The sequence below is a fragment of the Arachis duranensis genome, chromosome 10 (assembly GCF_000817695.3).
Source record: "Arachis duranensis cultivar V14167 chromosome 10, aradu.V14167.gnm2.J7QH, whole genome shotgun sequence".
NCBI classification, from domain to species: domain Eukaryota; kingdom Viridiplantae; phylum Streptophyta; class Magnoliopsida; order Fabales; family Fabaceae; genus Arachis; species Arachis duranensis.
The window spans coordinates 95,704,479-95,721,485 of NC_029781.3; the positions used below are offsets into that span (position 1 = coordinate 95,704,479).

A 17,007-nucleotide genomic window follows, 5' to 3' on the forward strand; every position below is an offset into this window, starting at 1 on the left:
GAGAAGATGATGGAGGTGGGGCGAGTTTGTGACGGGCATTGGAGGTGGTGGCAAGGTGCAGTGGTGAGGATGAGATGATGATATTGATAATGGAGGTGGAGTGAGGCAGGTGTGGTGGTTGTGGGATGAGTAATGGAATAATGGGTGATGATGTTGATGATGGAAGTGGAAAGGTTGCTGAGATGGGAAATAAGGAAGGATGAGATGATGTTGATAATGATAATGTGATTAATTAAAGGTATACAAACAACAACAACAGAGCCTTGTCCCACTAGATGGGGTTGGCTACATGGATCAAACGATGCTATTGAGTTCTATCATGTATCATGTCTAGAGAGACCGTTTACATGTAGATCTCGTTTGACCATCTCATGGATGATCTTCCTAGGTCTTTCTTCCCTTTCACCCCTTGTCCATCTTCCATCTCATCCACCCTCTTGCCTGGGTGCTCTGTCGGTCTTTTTCTCACATGTCCAAACCACCTGAGACGCGATTTTACTATTTTTTTCACAATAGGTGCTACTCTAACTCTTTCTCTTATATCTTTGTTCCTTATTCTATTCAATCGCGGATGACCACTCATCCATATCAACATCTTCATCTCTACTATACTTAACTTATGTTCGTGCTCCCTTTGGCCGCCCAACACACTGTAGCATAAAGCATAGCCGGTCTGATAGCAGTCCGATAGATTTTACTTTTGAGTTTTAAAGGCACTTTTTTGTCATATATGAAACCAGACGCACTCTGTCATTTTGACCAACCTGCTTGGATCCTATTATCTACATCATGTTTAATCTCTCCATTATGCTGTATGATGCATCCAAGATATTTAAAATTTTAACTTTTCGTAGGGTGTTTTCTCCATTCTTCTCCTCTTTATTAAGGTTTTTCCTTCGGTAGTCGAATTTACATTCCATATATTCCACCTGGCTACGGCTTATTCGCAGACCATACACTTCTAGAGCTTCTCTCAAGAAGTGCATCTTCTTATTTAGGTCTTCCCTTGACTCTCTCGTAAGGACGATATCATTGGCTAAAAGCATGCACCATAGCACATGCTCTTGGATATGCTCTGCGAGTACTTCGAAGACTAATGTGAAAATATATGGACTTAAAGATGATTCCTGGTGTAATCCTATACCAATAGAAAATTCCTTTGTCACACCACCTTGAGTCTTCACTCTAGTTGTAGCCCGATCATACATGTCTTTAATTGCACGATTATATGCGATCTTTACTCTCTTCCTTTCTAAAATATTCCATAAGTCTTCTCTTGGCACCCTATCGTATGCTTTTCCAAATCAATAAACACTATATATAGATCTTTTTTATTACTGCGATACTTCTCCATCATCCTTCTTAACAAGTATGTAGCTTCAGTGGTGGATATACCTGGCATAAAACCAAATTGGTTCTCTGTTTTTTTGTCTCTTGTCTCACCCTCTATTTTATAATTCTTTCTCATAACTTCATGATATGGTTCATGAGCTTGATCCCTCTATAGTTTTCGCAAAAAAATTAATTGACAAAAATTTAAGATAAAAGGTAAAATTAAAACTCATTTCAAACGTTACTGATAAAATTGAATCAAATTAAACGTTAACGGTATTTCGAAACTTTTCAAAAATGTTAGGGACAAAAAGTATACTTACCCTTTATTTTAATGTTGTTCTCTTATTGGTAAAGTGGAAATTTATTTTATAGTTTTTGTATGTTGTCATTTTAGATTTTGAATGATCACATTGATGCAGGTCGATGCTGCGTTGGTGCTGCTTAGTTATATAACATCAAGTGTGAGTTGTAGATTTCACAGAATCAAGCTTCTTGTTAATTCATGAGAAATCTCTATCTCACATGCTTTTATCCAGGATATGATAAATACATGCGTTGTACCACAAGATGTATGGGATCTTCAGTTATTTAAAAGACCAACTTCAATGTAAGTGCCTTTCTACGTTGAATGATCAGATGAAATGAAAACTGTAGTTTTAAGACTGTAAAATAAAGATTTATCATTGAAGGCTGTAGGTTAATTCAGTATACATGATACATTATGTATCCAAAAAGCGACTTGGAGCTTAGGTGCTCATATTACCGTGGTTCTGGATAACTCCCTGATACTATGTTCATGATTATTTAGAAAGGTGGCACTGACTGAAATTGGGTTGCCAGGTCAATATATCATAGGAGTATCCATGAGCTCATTGATACAATAATTGCTTAAATACAAAAAATAAAACCCACTGTAAGCTGGGTAATTACTTGTGCACCAGACTGTCCTTTTCTTTAAGCTAGGTAATTACTCTGCTCAAGATACTAATTTGAAACTCAGCATAAATGCTACAGTTTTGTGACTAACATTTCTTTGTTATAATGTGTGAGACTATCCCATATTTATGAATATGACGATAGAAATTGAAATAAACAATTGTGGTGGCAATGACAAATGAGAAAAAAGAAACCAGTTTTATGCATTAAAAGGTTTGTATCCGGTAGAACATCTTTGTTGAATTTTATGAAGTTGAATGAGCAGTGTATATGAAGCTTTTCATTGAAGATGGGTCATGTGAGCCTCTCTAGTATTCCGAATTAGCCATTCACTCTTGTCCTTTTTTTTTCAGTTCTTTTATGAATATGGTTTTTTTTTTCATACTTGATATATAATTATTGCATCATTAATTCTTATTATCTCTTGATTTACTTTTAATGCAGACCCATATTGTATTTCTTCTCTTGATGTTTGACTAGTCGTTATCTTAAAATGATGTTTATATAAGATGGGAGAAGCCTTGTAGTTTTTGAGCATGCAATTTATTTTGCAGAATTTAATTTGAAAATAATTGTTTCTACAAGAACTGCTGCTGATTTCAGTCAGTTCTTGAAGTTTAGCTTGTTTTGTAAAATAAGAAAGAGGTCAAACTTTATGGCAACATGGAATCTATGTAATGATATGGTCTTTGGTTGGAACTAAAATCTCATTTTTTATGGAAACTTCTATTACATAGGGCTTATTTGAGATAAGATTTGGTGGACCTCTATCTCGTGTAAAGCTAACCGCTATTTCTCAGAGTTACACTAAAATGATGTGTCAAGGGATTGGAAAGTGTCACATTGATTTAGGAGTATTCCTCATCTTCGTTGTTTGTAATTATCAGTGTCTAAATTAAATTTTATTTTCCTTACAAAGATAAATTTTTGCAATATATGCTTAGCATTTATGCAAGTGAAATATAAGCAACCATTTAAGTCTTCATTCTACACCTTTTTATGTCTTCTTGTATATCCTTATTCTTTACATGGCATTATATATATTGGCATATAATAAAGACAGTTTTGCAATGGTTTTTATATGTTGTACATGTGGGTGAATTTCAGGTTTTCATTGGTAAAAATGATAAGTTTGCTACATTGAACCACTTTCATATTTAATATATTGTCTCCGTATTGTGCAGGCTGATTTGCGAGATAGTTTACATTTGAGGAAGAACCTTTTGAGATCAATTTTGAGTGATCTTAATTTGAAGGTGTGTTTGCCTTAAATTGTTTTGAACAAAATATTGTAAATCTCCTGTTATATATTCTGTAATATCTGTTGGTAATAGAGTAAGCTAGTAAAGTATAAAGAAGTAGGAGTTAGTTAGAACTTAGAACAGCAGAGCCAGCTAGGATAGGACAGCTGTGAGTTAGTTACAGCTGCCATAAGCTCTTTGTTATAGCTTCCATCACAAGCTATCTCCTCATTGTATGTAAGAACTCATCTGTGCTAAGCTCAGTAATTAATATATATCTCTGAGTTCTTTCTTTTCTATTAGTTGGCAATATTGCTGGATGGCACATCCTAAAAATGCAGGGAGTGCCTAATGTTCTTCTACTTTAGTTTCAGTTTTCTGTTTGTTGTTATGCAGGGATATTCAACATTGGATGAGCGGATTGTCTTTTTGCTGCCTAGTGCTATGTATGCACTTTGTGCAGGTTGTATTCCTCTTATTCAATACTCTAAAGAATTTCCTCTTGTTTACAGCATTTGCAATACCTCTGAAACTCTAGATGATTATCATAAGGTACAACTTAGTGTCTCCTACTCCTGGGTAGTTTTTGGTTCTAGTGGTTTTTCTTAGATTGAAATCTGATTTTGATTTTGGTTCTAGTTAGAAGATCCTAAACACCAAGTTCTCCTTGACTTTTTGGATTGCTCTATGGAAGCTCTCACAAAAACCGACAAAGTTTCTAAAGTTGATGTGGTAGGTCTTCATCTAAAGAAGCTTGTATTTTTTTTTTTATCTTCCACGATTTTAACACAAGGAAAAGTTTTCCAGGGCTCTCGATTTCAAAGTTCTCCCTGTGTACGTGTCCCTCGTGAAGTAAGTGATCAGCTGATGCACGAGATGGAGAAAGCTATTCTTGGAGTTTTTGTGGCAGAGGATAGCAATGAGAGGCAGTTACCTGATATTTTCTTGATATGTTCTCTCTTGTCTAATGTCCTTTACGGTTCTTTTTTCACAAGGTTTGTCACCTTTGGTTTATTTTTTATAATCCTTTTTTTTAATGTACTTTTGATACTGGTGTTATGTTATACATAATGGATGTATATCGGTGAACATGTTTTGCTGTCTTTTTTACCTTCCTGATGGTGTTACCCTTTGCAGTATTTTAGGGTGAATGAAATGGCAAAAGCCTATCGATATTATATTACTTATTTTTTATACCTTTGTGTCATTGTATTATTTAATGTCTTGTTATGCTCTGAATTGATAGTATTAATTCAGAGAGACTTGGAGTCGGCCTCAATATATTATTTTGATAAAAGGTGTTAGCCACAATATTAGCCATTAGCAATTTGAGATTATAATATTTCTGGTGGTTTTGCCAGGGCTCCTGCTGTGTTCAAAATATGTGCCATTAGGGATTTGTGAGCTTAGTTGGTTCGCAAGTTCAAATATCCTGTATTTGACATGTGAGAATTTTAGCATAGAACATATCGATATGTTTTAAATATTTTAACCAGCTAAATTATTCCAAAATAAACAACTGTATGGTTTAAAATAATACCATATTGTCGCACATGTGCATTCACTCACACGACAATTATTTTTCGCCTGATATTTGCCGACAGTTTGCCAACTGGTTTTTGTTTTCTTACATGTGCTTTTGTATTCTTTCAGGAAAATAAATGTTTTATTCCTTTCAAAATTATACAAATGCCTGCAAGAGATGCTTGATATTGCTGTTGGAATCATTCAAAAATATCATGATGAACGGTCTTATAGTTGCTTAATTTGTGATCCTGCTTGTGATGAAACAAGTTCTCTTGCTGTTGCTGTTCATAGTTTTCTCTCCACTCCAATATTTAAAGAATGGAGGGATCTAAATTTGTTGGAAGTTGCCCCATTTGGTGATGTAATTCAATCTGTTGAGAGATTATTGAATGCATTTGTTGATCTATATGAAGGTTATGCTCAGCATGTGATTAACCTTCAGTCTCAGACAGTCACACAAGATATAGCTACTGATGGTATTCAAAGTTCCTGCCTATATGACAGCAGTAAAAGTAGAATTGTGGATGTGGAATTAGATGTTAATGATGATTCCACAGACATGGATAATTTAGCAGTTCAGAAGAAAATAGGCAGTGATGTGTGGTCTTCTGTAGAGAAGTGGAAAATGGGCATGATATTAATTATTTCATATTTCTTCTCTGCTACTCATGCTCTTACATGGGATGTACTCTTCAAATTAGTGGATAAAGAATGTGATCCGAAGGTAGACTTTAAATGCTATAAAATACAAGGTTTATAAAATTTAGGCACTATATAATTGATATTGTGGAATTTATTAATTCAATGGATATCTACTTCATATTTATGTTTTTTAAACCCATTTTAAACTCAGGTGCGTGGGAAAATATTGTACCATCTTTGTCAACATCCTCATTGGTCCAAGGCCACAACGTTTCCAGATTTGGTATGAAAATGACATGGTCTGTATTTTAAATAATTGTTTCATACAGGATAGCTGCCACTGATTGTTTCATCTGCACTTTTATTTTGCAGGTCAATGCAATGAATAATATCTTTGAGGAGCAAGTTAGACTTAAGCTCACTTGTGGAGACATATTGATTTCTATCCATGCTTTATTGGCTACCTTATCTTCCTGGGATGGTGTTGATAAGGACAAATGTGGCCTACATCTGGTGGGAGCCAAGGCTGAAGAGGTATCTTCAAATTCCAGAAAATTTGGATTGAGGGAATGATCTTTATGCAGTAAATATTACAGAATATTTTTTAATTGATGATATATAAGAGGGATCCATTGACTCCGAGTGTAAGTATAATAACTTACACTCAATCCTCACCATTTATTTTAGAAAGATTTAATGGATAATAAAACCAAAAACCTCTTGGTTCCTCTAACATTTAAATTCTTGTTCAATTATTTCTTGATTTTTCTCAGTTTCACCGGTTACTTTTTAGTTCATTCCTCTCCTACTAACTATTCAATTCTACCCTCATGTATCTCTCTTAGTTCTTGTTCACTTTTTAAAGGGTATTTTCAATACAACATTAAAGCAGTCAACTACACAAGCTATTGAACTGAAAAGGATCAGCCGATCAGGGAGGAAGAACTAAAAGTCTTTGTAGGCACTGTAGAATTATAGATCGTAGACTTATTGTTTAGAGAGGTCTGGTTTAAGCATAAGCCGCAGTTTTGACGGTATATATGGAATGTAAGTTTGGTAGGCGAGGGGGAAAACAAGAATACAGAAGTGAAGATTGGAGAAAGCATCCTAATCGCAAGTAAAGTATTTTAAGTACACTGGGTGTATCATACAGGATAATGAAAAAATTGAGGAAGGAGTAAAATATCAGATATAAGCGGGTTGCTCAAAGTGGCAGAGTGCGTCTGGTTTTATATGTGACAAAAAAAGTATCTCTAAAACATCGCAATGCTATTAGATCGTCTATATTATATGGAAAAAATTGTTGGGCGGCAAAGGATGAGCATGAATATAAGTTAATTGTAGCAGAGATAAGGATACTCCGATGGATGAGCGGCCACACATGTATCCACAAAATAAGGAATGAAGATATTAGAGAGAAAGTAGGAGTAGCGCCTGTTGTAGGATCTTGTTTTAGGTGGTTTGGACATGTGGGAAGAAAATTAGCAAAGTACCCGGTTAGGAGAGTGGATGAGATGGAAGATGGATAGATGGAAAATGGTAGAAGAAGATCTAAAAAGACCATACATGAGGTGATTAAAGAAAATCTACGTGTCAACAATTTCACTGTAGACATGATACATGATAGGGCACAATGACATCATTTGATCCATGCAGCAGATCCTACCCAGTGGAATATGGCTTTGTTGTTGTTGTCGTCTTAATTTGCAATAGAAAAAAAAAGGACAAGAAAGAAACATAAAGCAAATTTTCAAATAAATCATGGTCAACAATGATGCACTTTGCCACATATAGAAGAGTGGCCATATATTTATGGAGGTTGGAATGATATAATCAGATCTTTGGTAAATGTTATTTGCACACGAATGGAAATAATAGTTGAGGCAAAAGTAGACTATTGTTGGAAACTTGAGCTAGAGATAAAGAGCATAATATATATATTTTGATGCACTGACAGTGTAAAATACTTTATACAGTCGTGTAATCACATTCATTTTTTTAGATGATTATTTACGCAGTCAATGTGAAAGGTAGTTATTTTTGCTGATGTGACATTACGTAATTGGATGTACGTGTAAAACTACTTTACACTGACAGTGCATTAAAATTAAATTCATATATATATATAGGCTATGTTAGTTATATAAGTGTTGTTAAAATTAAAGTCACGTTCTTTTATATTTTGGTAACCCTTTTTTCTTTTAATTTTTAAATTAAAAGGCGTTATTTTAATTTTTAACAACACTTTTTAAGGCACCGCAACAGTCACTAGCGACCACAACACACATTTTTTTTGCCCCCGGGGGGGGGGTGGTGGGGTTGGAGACGGGGTCAAAGAGCGGATGAGAAACAAGACTGGAAAGCAGAGATGGAAGACAAAAATAAGGAATCTTTTTTTCTTCTACATGAATCAGGGAAGAATTGAAAAATGGATTTTAAAATGAGAGATTAAGCTGATTCTTTGTTTATTTTGTTATAATCATTAGATCTTGCTAAAACAAATGATGAATATTGAATGTAAGATTTTAGCCTTACACTTGGTGTCAATGGATCCTCCCTCTCTCTCTCTGTCTCACACACACATGCGCGCGCTCTAAGTAATGCAATGCAATTTCATGGAAAATCTGAGTTTGTACTTTTCTTAAATGTTGTGTAGAAGTTGTGGAATGAAGTTACATCGCAAGCTAGTACGCAGATGTGTTTTGTGTTTCTGTGACTTATTGAGTTTATTATACCTTGCGAGATTCCTGACTTTTATATTCTTATGGCAGGGCTAGGTTATCAATAGTGTAGTAGTCGTACATTTCTTTTTAAAACATCCCTTTTTGTGATGATTTATATATCAGGATCTGATATTCTTATACTAAGTAGCTATTGATTTGTTAATGCAGTGCTTTATGTCGCTAGGAAATTTGGTGCATAAACTTTCAGAAGTTAATCTTGATTGGTTTGGCCGGGTTAAGTTGATTCATTGCATCTGCAATCTCATTTCGCTTAGTCCTCAAATTGGTCAGGTGATTTTTGGCACATATCTTGTGAAAACTCCTTCATGAGACAGCTTTTGTCTTAGAAGCATGATAAGGAAAAGGAAAATAACTTAACAAATAAAAAAATCCTGGTAATTGCGCCCAGGTAATTCATATGACTTGAAGAAATGGGCTGGTCGATGTGTTGGGCATGTTTGTGGTAAATGTATCATATGACCTCTATATGAAGGGGTTTATATTACACTGGCAGATTGGATTACTTGGTTGCTGATATCTTGTCTTTTATTGTTAACTATGAAGTTGGTTGCACTTTTCAAAATTTTGTTTTGCCCTTAAGGAGTCTCCCTTTTATACTTATTTTCTCTTCTGATTTCTCTTCTTCATTTAATAAGGTTTTTAGTGAAACAGTCAAGTAATATTGAAGTAAATTTCCTAATCTAAGAATAATTTTGGCCCAAGTAAAATTAAGAAAATAGGCAATTATTTAGGACTGGAGGGAGTAGTTGTCATAGTTTTTGAAATGGACTTATATGACTGTTCTGGTTCAAAGGCTTATCAATGCCTTATTTTATTTTCCTATTTTGGCAGACTATGATAGATCCGTTGCTTTTGATGCTCAAAGATACGGATTTTCGAGTTCGGTTAGTCCTGTCGAGGAGAATTTGTGTTCTTTTTCAAACCTGGGATGGTCATGAAGAGCTTTTCCAAGACATTTGGTGGGTTTCACTTTAAATGAACATGTCTCCCGCTCCTCCCATTTTCCCTTTCCTTTTGAATTCTTTTCTGTGTTGATTGTTTTATTGCTAGTCCTTGGTTCTTGGGTTACATTATCATACTTATGGATTTCTTGAAACTGTGGTAGTTGTTTGTTACTACTCTGTTGTAGACTTTTAGCACTTATTTGAGTAAAAGATTTTTTTGCTTACATTATCATACTTATGGATTTCTTGAAACTGTGGTAGTTGTTTGTTACTACTCTGTTGTAGACTTTTAGCACTTATTTGAGTAAAAGATTTTTTTGCATCCTCCAAAAATATTGATCTGGTCACTTTAGTCCGTAATAAAGTTAGCAGCATCTTTTGTACAATGTCATCAAATTTGTCCTTGTTTGTCTGATTGAGTGATTGTGAGTATGCTTTCCTTATTTAGGGATTGATTTATTGATTGTGATTATGCACAATCAAGGGATTAACATGGTTGCATTTAGTATTGAGAAGGATTAATTTAATGTTAAAAATATTAGCAAGGCCAAGCTTTTACATTTTCCATTTTATTGGACCTTCATCTTCTTTCCCCATTCTTTCTGCAACAAAATCTTTGTACAAGGATATTTGTATTTATTATCATCATGTGTTTGTTTTCAGTTTAAATTTTGGAGTTCATTTCATAGTTTACTCTAAAGCAAAAGTTGTCACTGCCAATGAGGTGCTAGCTGCTGGTCCCCAACCTCAACCTTTAATGGAAACTGTTTTGATTACTCTGATGCATATTGCTTTACATAGCGACAAGATTGAATTGGAGGTATACACTTGTTTCCTGTGCTTTTGTTCCTTTTCTTTTTACCTTTTAGGAGCCCCCTTACATGGTGCTGAATCTTGTATATAGATATTTTGGTGCGAGTATGATGGATAATGTTTGGGACTTCCTTTTTGTTTAGCAATGCTCCCCTCCTCCATTTCTGATTCTGCTCAATACACTTTATTGAGGAGGATACTGTTATGATTCATTATGTTATGCGAGTATGTTCATTTGCATTATAAAGAGCCCTTTGGTTATTTGGTGGTTCTTGGTGGCACATGCAGGCTGTGTTCGTGATATGTGTGGTTTCTGCCATTGATCCATATCATAGGTAAAATTATCTTCTCTTCTGATTTTAAAATCATTACTTTTGTTTGGTAATTATCAGCAGTTGTGTTTAGGGAATTGGTCTGTGCTGTACTTGACAATCTTTCGAGAGAGCTCCAATACGCAAGTAGAATGAAGGTAACTGGTGTTCTTTTCAATAAGGTTAACTTGTACTCATATCTTCTGGTATATTTCTTCTCATTTTCTCTGTAAAGGGAATTGACGTTCATATCCATTGAATGCATGGTGACTGTTGAATATGTTCTAGCAACTTTGGTTGTTTCTTGACTTCTTGTTGAACTGGCTTCATTGGTTTACAGAAGAGGAAGGGAGCCAAGAATTGCACCAAGAGTTGTTCTATCAAAAATTGTATCGTTGTGCATTTAGGATTAAGAAAGGTCATGAATGCTCAATGGTTTCTTTGACTTTGAATATCTTTTATGCAGTACTTGGAGGAGCTTCTGGGATCAATCCTCTTTTGCTGGGTTGCCTGTGGTGTAAGCATAGTTGCGCTTGTCGAGGTATTTTTATCTCCCTGTATACTTTAATCCATATGAATTTTCTATTACTTGGTAAGCACAAAGCAAGAAAGCCTGTTATTCATAAGGATGTTTTTTTTATGCTACTCGATATATGGTGACCTTGTTAAATTTTTCTGATAATTCAAGGCGGAAAAATCCATGGATTGTTAATTCTAGATTTCTATTTGATGCATTGAGTAGTCATGAAAATATTGTTGGTAAGTTGATTGGAAAAAAGATGGAGAACAATTTTCTGAAGTTGGGGACTGTTACCAACATACTTCAATCTTTCACTTCCGCCAATCAATCTAGAAGCTCAATTAGCTTCATATGTTCAACAAATTAAGGTATAACATGCTCCTCTGGACTCATAACCTCATTAGATGCGAACCTTGGTGTAGCATGTGATCATACCATGGGAAGCTCTGGAGTTTCAAAAATTCAATGGTGGACTATAAAATTCTGGTTACTTACTGTTTCACTGACTTTCATATTGTTTTTGTTGTGCTGTTTAATTGTTTTTTACTTATTACTTGCCAAGGATGATTCTTGCTCAACTTTTTATTTTATATTATTTATCATATTCATTTTTGTTAGATAAGCTTTTTGATATGCCAGAATTGAAATATATAACCTTTTATATAATCAACTTCTTTATTTGGACAGTGACATACTGTGTGTATTCTGACAATCTTTGTCCTTTCCCATGAATAAACTGATAACATGACTGTTCTACAGACAAGGCATCTATTTGTACCAGATGCAGAACCTGGTCATTTCCTTAAGTATTGTTGTCAGTGGCTTATTCCTGTCTTGCTTCTTCATGAGAGCAATTCTGACCTCAACTGGGTGGCCAAGGTATGATCACTTCACATTGATGCTATATTTATACTTATATAGAAGCTTATGATTTTCAGTTTCTAATAAAATAGAGTAATAGGTTTTCACAATAAAGGACCCTTAAGCTTTTAATATTACCATTATGGAATGACGAAAAAGTTATTATCTTTCATTGTGTATCACAGTGCACAACATTGTGTATTACCCTTAACCTTATATTGTTCTCTATCAAAATTTCTTTTTGCAGGTTACATGTCAACCATTGTCAGTTCTAGTAAAGGACCACTTTGCTTCAGTATTTTCAATCTGTATGGCTCTGCGCAGCAGTGAGCAACCTGGGTCAGAGAAGGGAACAGTTGTGCTTCAAAGTTCCCTTCTTCATTTTGCTCAGATTTCCGAGACTGAACGGGACAAACTCATAAAGAGACATATGGTCCGCTACTCTCCACTTTAGGGTTTGTTTTTTAGAAGAAAGTAATATTTCTGTAGACTATTCTCCTCTGTATGGTACACCATTCAAAGGAAAATATTTTCTTGATCAGATATTCAGATGTGTGGTGGCTAGCTTTTCTTCCTGATTAAAAACAACAGAAAATGCATAAGTTTGTAAAATAATGTTTTTACATCAAAATAATCTTTCGGAACATACCTGTAGCTAAAATTGCTTTTCAGAAATTGTGTCGTCATACTTTATTACTTGATCCCCCTAAAAAAGCTGTGTTTCAGGAATTTTTCTATTTGAAGCTTTTTCCATTAAGTTATTTTCTGTGAAGCTAGTGGACACCTAATGATCTGCTTTTGATTTCAATTTTTCACATCAGCGAGGACCTTTTGTAAACTTGCAAGATGTTAGTTGTTGATATCAGTTTAACTTTGTAGTTTACAAATACCCTGACTGGTTTTAATTTACAGTTGGACTTAAATACTATCCATTCACATTTATATCTAATAGTAACACTTTGTTTATCAATATTGATTGAACTTGCTTAAGCAGATTCTTGTAGGTTAATACTTCATCCTGCTTGTTAAACTCAGGTTTCTATTGTGAGCTGTATTTTATCCTTGTCCTCTTGTTCATCCGACCCTGTAGTCCCTTTCTTTTCAAGGGAAACAGTGTCGTTTGCAATTCGAACAGTTGTTGATGGATTTCTGAACATGTGGGTTTTCTTCTGCCTCAATGTTTTTTCTTGTTTGAAGTTGGAGTTTATATCTTCAGATGTAATATCTAATTATATTGATATGTAGGGATGATAAGCATACCAATTCTGCTGTTGTTGACAAGATCAACATTTTTCGCCCTGATAGAGCTTTCATGGTAACTTTTTGGTGGCATAAAAGTTGACTACATTTAGATATCCTTTACCTAGTCATCATTCTATTTTGTTATTTGCTTGGTGTTTTGATCATTTTTTTTTTAATTGGCAGTTTCTGGTTGAAATTCATTATAAAATTGCAGCAGCATCTCATTACAGGCATAAGTGTCATCGGTTGGCTGGAATTGAGGTGCTCATTGGTATCCTTGGCGAGAGAATTGCTGTTCTAAGTACTTCCAAGTAAGCTTAATTTATTAATTTTTTTTTTAATGTAGGGAATTTTCTAGAAAACTTCCTTCAATGCTCCTGCACTTTAGTCCTATTTTCTTAAATTTGTGCAAAATTATTGTTAAAATTTTTATTGTGAACATCTTCTTTTGGGGATTAAATAAGAATTTCATTAAGATGAGGAAAAGAAAATGCCCAAGGATATTTTTTGGGAGGATGGTGGATAGGGTTCCCCTATACGAAAGCAAAAAAAGAAAATTATAAATCTCTCCAATCTCTCAACATGTCAGAGAGGGAAAAGTTCTCTATAAAGATTTTGACGTTTACACCAAATAGATGCTAAAGCATCTGAGATTTTGGTTGTGTACATTTGAACGTACAATATCCACATAGATCCTTAAATTTTGACCTATATGCACTATTATGTAAGTATAAATCTTATCGTGCTATCATTAGACCAGCTATGTTGTGTTGAACGGAGTGTTGACAACCAGGGGGGGCATGAACAAAAGTTTAGTGTAGCCAAAATGAGGATGCTTCAATGGATTAGTGGTCATACGCATATGGATAAAATAAGAAATGAAGATATGGAAAAAAAAGGGTTGAAGTAGTACCTAATGTGAAAAGATGGTGGAATTTTGTGGACGGTGGTTTGGACATGTGTGGAGAAGGTCGGTAGAGAATCTAGTGAGAAGGGTAGATCAAACGGAAAATATGCTAGTTGCTAGAGGTAGAGCAAGATCTCTGTGTGAACGGTTTTACATGATACGTTATTTGATCCTTGTAGTTGATCCTACCTAATTGGATACGGTTTTGTTGTTGTATTTTTTAATATACGAGGTTTCCTAATGAGATTGTAGATTTCATGCATGCAATTTTCCGTCAGCAAATGAACATTTGTTATCAAATTGTTATAATTTACAGACTATTTTTGCTTATTTTATTTTTAACTATGGCTTATTTATTTACTAAGTATTTATTTTGTCTCGAATTAGCTGCTTATTTTGCTCTTGTCATTCTCAACTGCTAATAGATTTAGAAGTTTATATGTGTATTATTGCCATTTGCTTTGCCTAAATTTTGATATGATGCAGTTATCTTTTTAATTTGATCGGGCCGTTGATTGGATGTCATGCTTTACAAGATCAATGTTGTCGGATACTTTCTGCATTGTTGCTGCGGTTTAAAGATAATCCATCTTCTGATATCACCAATATGCTTGGTGAACAGCTCCAGGTATATATTCCAACACCCCCCCTCTGCTCTCCCCCTCTCTCTCTCTCTCTCTCTCTCTAATGTTTTAGCCTTTATTTTTTATTGGTTAAATAGGTGATTAGTTGTTTGTGTTATTTTCAGTTTCTTGTTTCAAAGTTGGTGGCATGTTGCACTCCTAACAGAAAAGAATTGTCTGATAGCAACACATCACAAGTGCTATCTCTGCTCCGTCTGTTAACAGTGGATTCAGATCCATCTATGCATGATTATGTCAAAGTGAGTATTTGCGGTCAGCTATTTTGTTCTCTTAAGGATATGCTATAGTGATTTTGTGAATGCACGATGTTAAATTTCTTGCAGGAGTTGGAGCCATTTCCAGAATTAAAAGTCTTTCATGATATAAGGATGTTCCATGAAAAATTATGCCACAATTACTCTATACGCGACCATTTATTGAAGGTACATAGATAATGTTCTCCCTTGCATCTTTGTAGATGTAAAGCATCAAATTTCAACGTGATTAGTTTCTGTAGAGTGTTATCTAATGCATTGTTCATTTTCAGTTTGTAAAGAGATCTTGCTACCTTCCTCCGAGGATACTTTTGTCAAGGTGATTTCCTTTTTCGATAATGGTGGATAAGTTGTGATGAAACCACTTTTGGTGTAATGAATGGTTATATATTGAATATAAGTAAATAAAATATATTAGAAAAAGAAATCTCTCTTGAACTGTATTGTATTCTGCAATTTATTTTCTAATTACTTCCTCAAATTTTCTGGAGGTGCTTGCTTCATGAACCCTGTTTCTTCTTGCAGTCTCCAGGCATTGCACAAGAAGCTATTGATAAGAGAAACCGTTCTGAGAGGAGGGAGAGAAAATGATTCTGAAGAAACATACTGGCATGGTGATCACGAAATAGTGCATGCAGTCTGGACACTTGTTAACATTTGTGGCTCAAATGATGCAAATGGCGTTAGAGAATTGGTGTCTGATTTCGTTTCTAGGGTATCATTCTTATTAAATCTAGTCTTATAACTCTTAAAATATTATCTGGGCATGTGCTTGGAGTTGCATGTTCTTCTCTTTCCTTTTCCTTTACCTATAACACCCTTCAGCTTATCATGTCATCATTATTTCTCGTTCAATATGCCACTGCTTACTAATTTTGTTTTTATGATGTACTAATGCTATTTACAGCTTTAGATATTAAGACTTGTGAATATTATCTTTCTCCTTGACACCCCCTTTATGTAAAAGGTACTCAGGCATGAAAGCATGGAAAAAGGATGTGCTTACTAATCTTATACTGAAATTCATCTTTTAATTAGAGGAATAAGAATATTAGGAATTAAACTCTTAGATCTCATGGTAGCTATGATATTAAATTTTGAATTAACTGTTCCAAAACCTTAAACTATTAATTGATGGCACAGAAATGAATTTTATACTTTATCCTCTTATGTATCCCCACTTATCTAGTAATATTTCAGTATATTCTGCCAAAAAAATTACTGTATGAGGAGAAATACTTGGATATAATATGTTAAAAATAATTAGTATATTCTGAATTTTCTAAACTGTAATTACTCAAACATATTATTGTAATTAAATTCTCATGCTAACCCTTGCCCCTTTTGAAGTCTGGTCTTGGTTTGTCACTGCTTTTAGTTGTGTTATCACATGTCAAGTTGGCATTTCCTCATGTATGGAATCTTCATTGAGGATGCACTGCTGCAGGTTGGTGCAGGGGACCCATACTCTGTTGTTTTCCATCTTCCTGGCGAGACTAGTCATGTTCGAGTTGGTAAATCTATTGATATCAGCTGTGCTGTGGATAGGAGTTCAAGCATAGACACATCCGTGTCCAAAGAACTTTTGGTGGTGGTTCTGAAATTTCTAAAGAAGTATCTGATGGATGATTCTGTGAAAATTGTTGACATGGCTTCACAAACCCTTCGTGTAAGTGCTTCTAACTTGCAATTGGAACTAATGTTACTCCTGTCCTTAATTGTCAAGTCTTCCTTTCAATTTGGCAAGCCGTCTGTGGAGTTCTTCTGTTGTATTGTTCGCATGAAAGTTAGTTCGTTGATGTTTAGCATTCTAAAATGTATTATAATTTACAAAGTATAATATGGTCATTTGGTTTGGACTTGCATCATTTTTCATTTAGTTAATTACAAACATTGCATTCCATTCTTTGTATATATTAACTGTTTGGATTTATCTGTAGGGAATACTTTCAACTGAAAGAGGCCAAAGTGCTTTACAGTCATTTGATTCGTATCAAAGAACATTGATTGAGGTAATGCTTTTATTCTGTTATTTCTTTTCTAGATTGCTGGATCATTTTAGTCATTGTAGATTGTAATTGTAATT

General features: G+C 34.5%; 1 protein-coding gene across 1 annotated transcript in view; it reads left to right on the forward strand.

Moving 5' to 3' along the window:
- Positions 1-17,007, forward strand: part of LOC107471056 (serine/threonine-protein kinase ATM) — a 43,003-nt gene that overhangs the window by 9,604 nt on the left and 16,392 nt on the right. The window contains exons 13-40 of the mRNA XM_052255705.1: positions 1,755-1,796; positions 1,872-1,942; positions 2,716-2,731; positions 3,456-3,527; positions 3,909-4,064; positions 4,152-4,244; positions 4,320-4,507; positions 5,166-5,763; positions 5,893-5,964; positions 6,054-6,215; positions 8,573-8,695; positions 9,257-9,384; positions 10,033-10,189; positions 10,471-10,517; positions 10,588-10,651; positions 10,960-11,034; positions 11,773-11,892; positions 12,122-12,307; positions 12,910-13,031; positions 13,120-13,189; positions 13,300-13,427; positions 14,510-14,651; positions 14,772-14,906; positions 14,991-15,089; positions 15,194-15,240; positions 15,447-15,636; positions 16,369-16,590; positions 16,862-16,933. Coding sequence (XP_052111665.1) covers positions 1,755-1,796; positions 1,872-1,942; positions 2,716-2,731; positions 3,456-3,527; positions 3,909-4,064; positions 4,152-4,244; positions 4,320-4,507; positions 5,166-5,763; positions 5,893-5,964; positions 6,054-6,215; positions 8,573-8,695; positions 9,257-9,384; positions 10,033-10,189; positions 10,471-10,517; positions 10,588-10,651; positions 10,960-11,034; positions 11,773-11,892; positions 12,122-12,307; positions 12,910-13,031; positions 13,120-13,189; positions 13,300-13,427; positions 14,510-14,651; positions 14,772-14,906; positions 14,991-15,089; positions 15,194-15,240; positions 15,447-15,636; positions 16,369-16,590; positions 16,862-16,933 — 3,597 coding nt within the window. The remainder of the gene's footprint in view (positions 1-1,754; positions 1,797-1,871; positions 1,943-2,715; positions 2,732-3,455; positions 3,528-3,908; positions 4,065-4,151; positions 4,245-4,319; positions 4,508-5,165; positions 5,764-5,892; positions 5,965-6,053; positions 6,216-8,572; positions 8,696-9,256; positions 9,385-10,032; positions 10,190-10,470; positions 10,518-10,587; positions 10,652-10,959; positions 11,035-11,772; positions 11,893-12,121; positions 12,308-12,909; positions 13,032-13,119; positions 13,190-13,299; positions 13,428-14,509; positions 14,652-14,771; positions 14,907-14,990; positions 15,090-15,193; positions 15,241-15,446; positions 15,637-16,368; positions 16,591-16,861; positions 16,934-17,007) is intronic.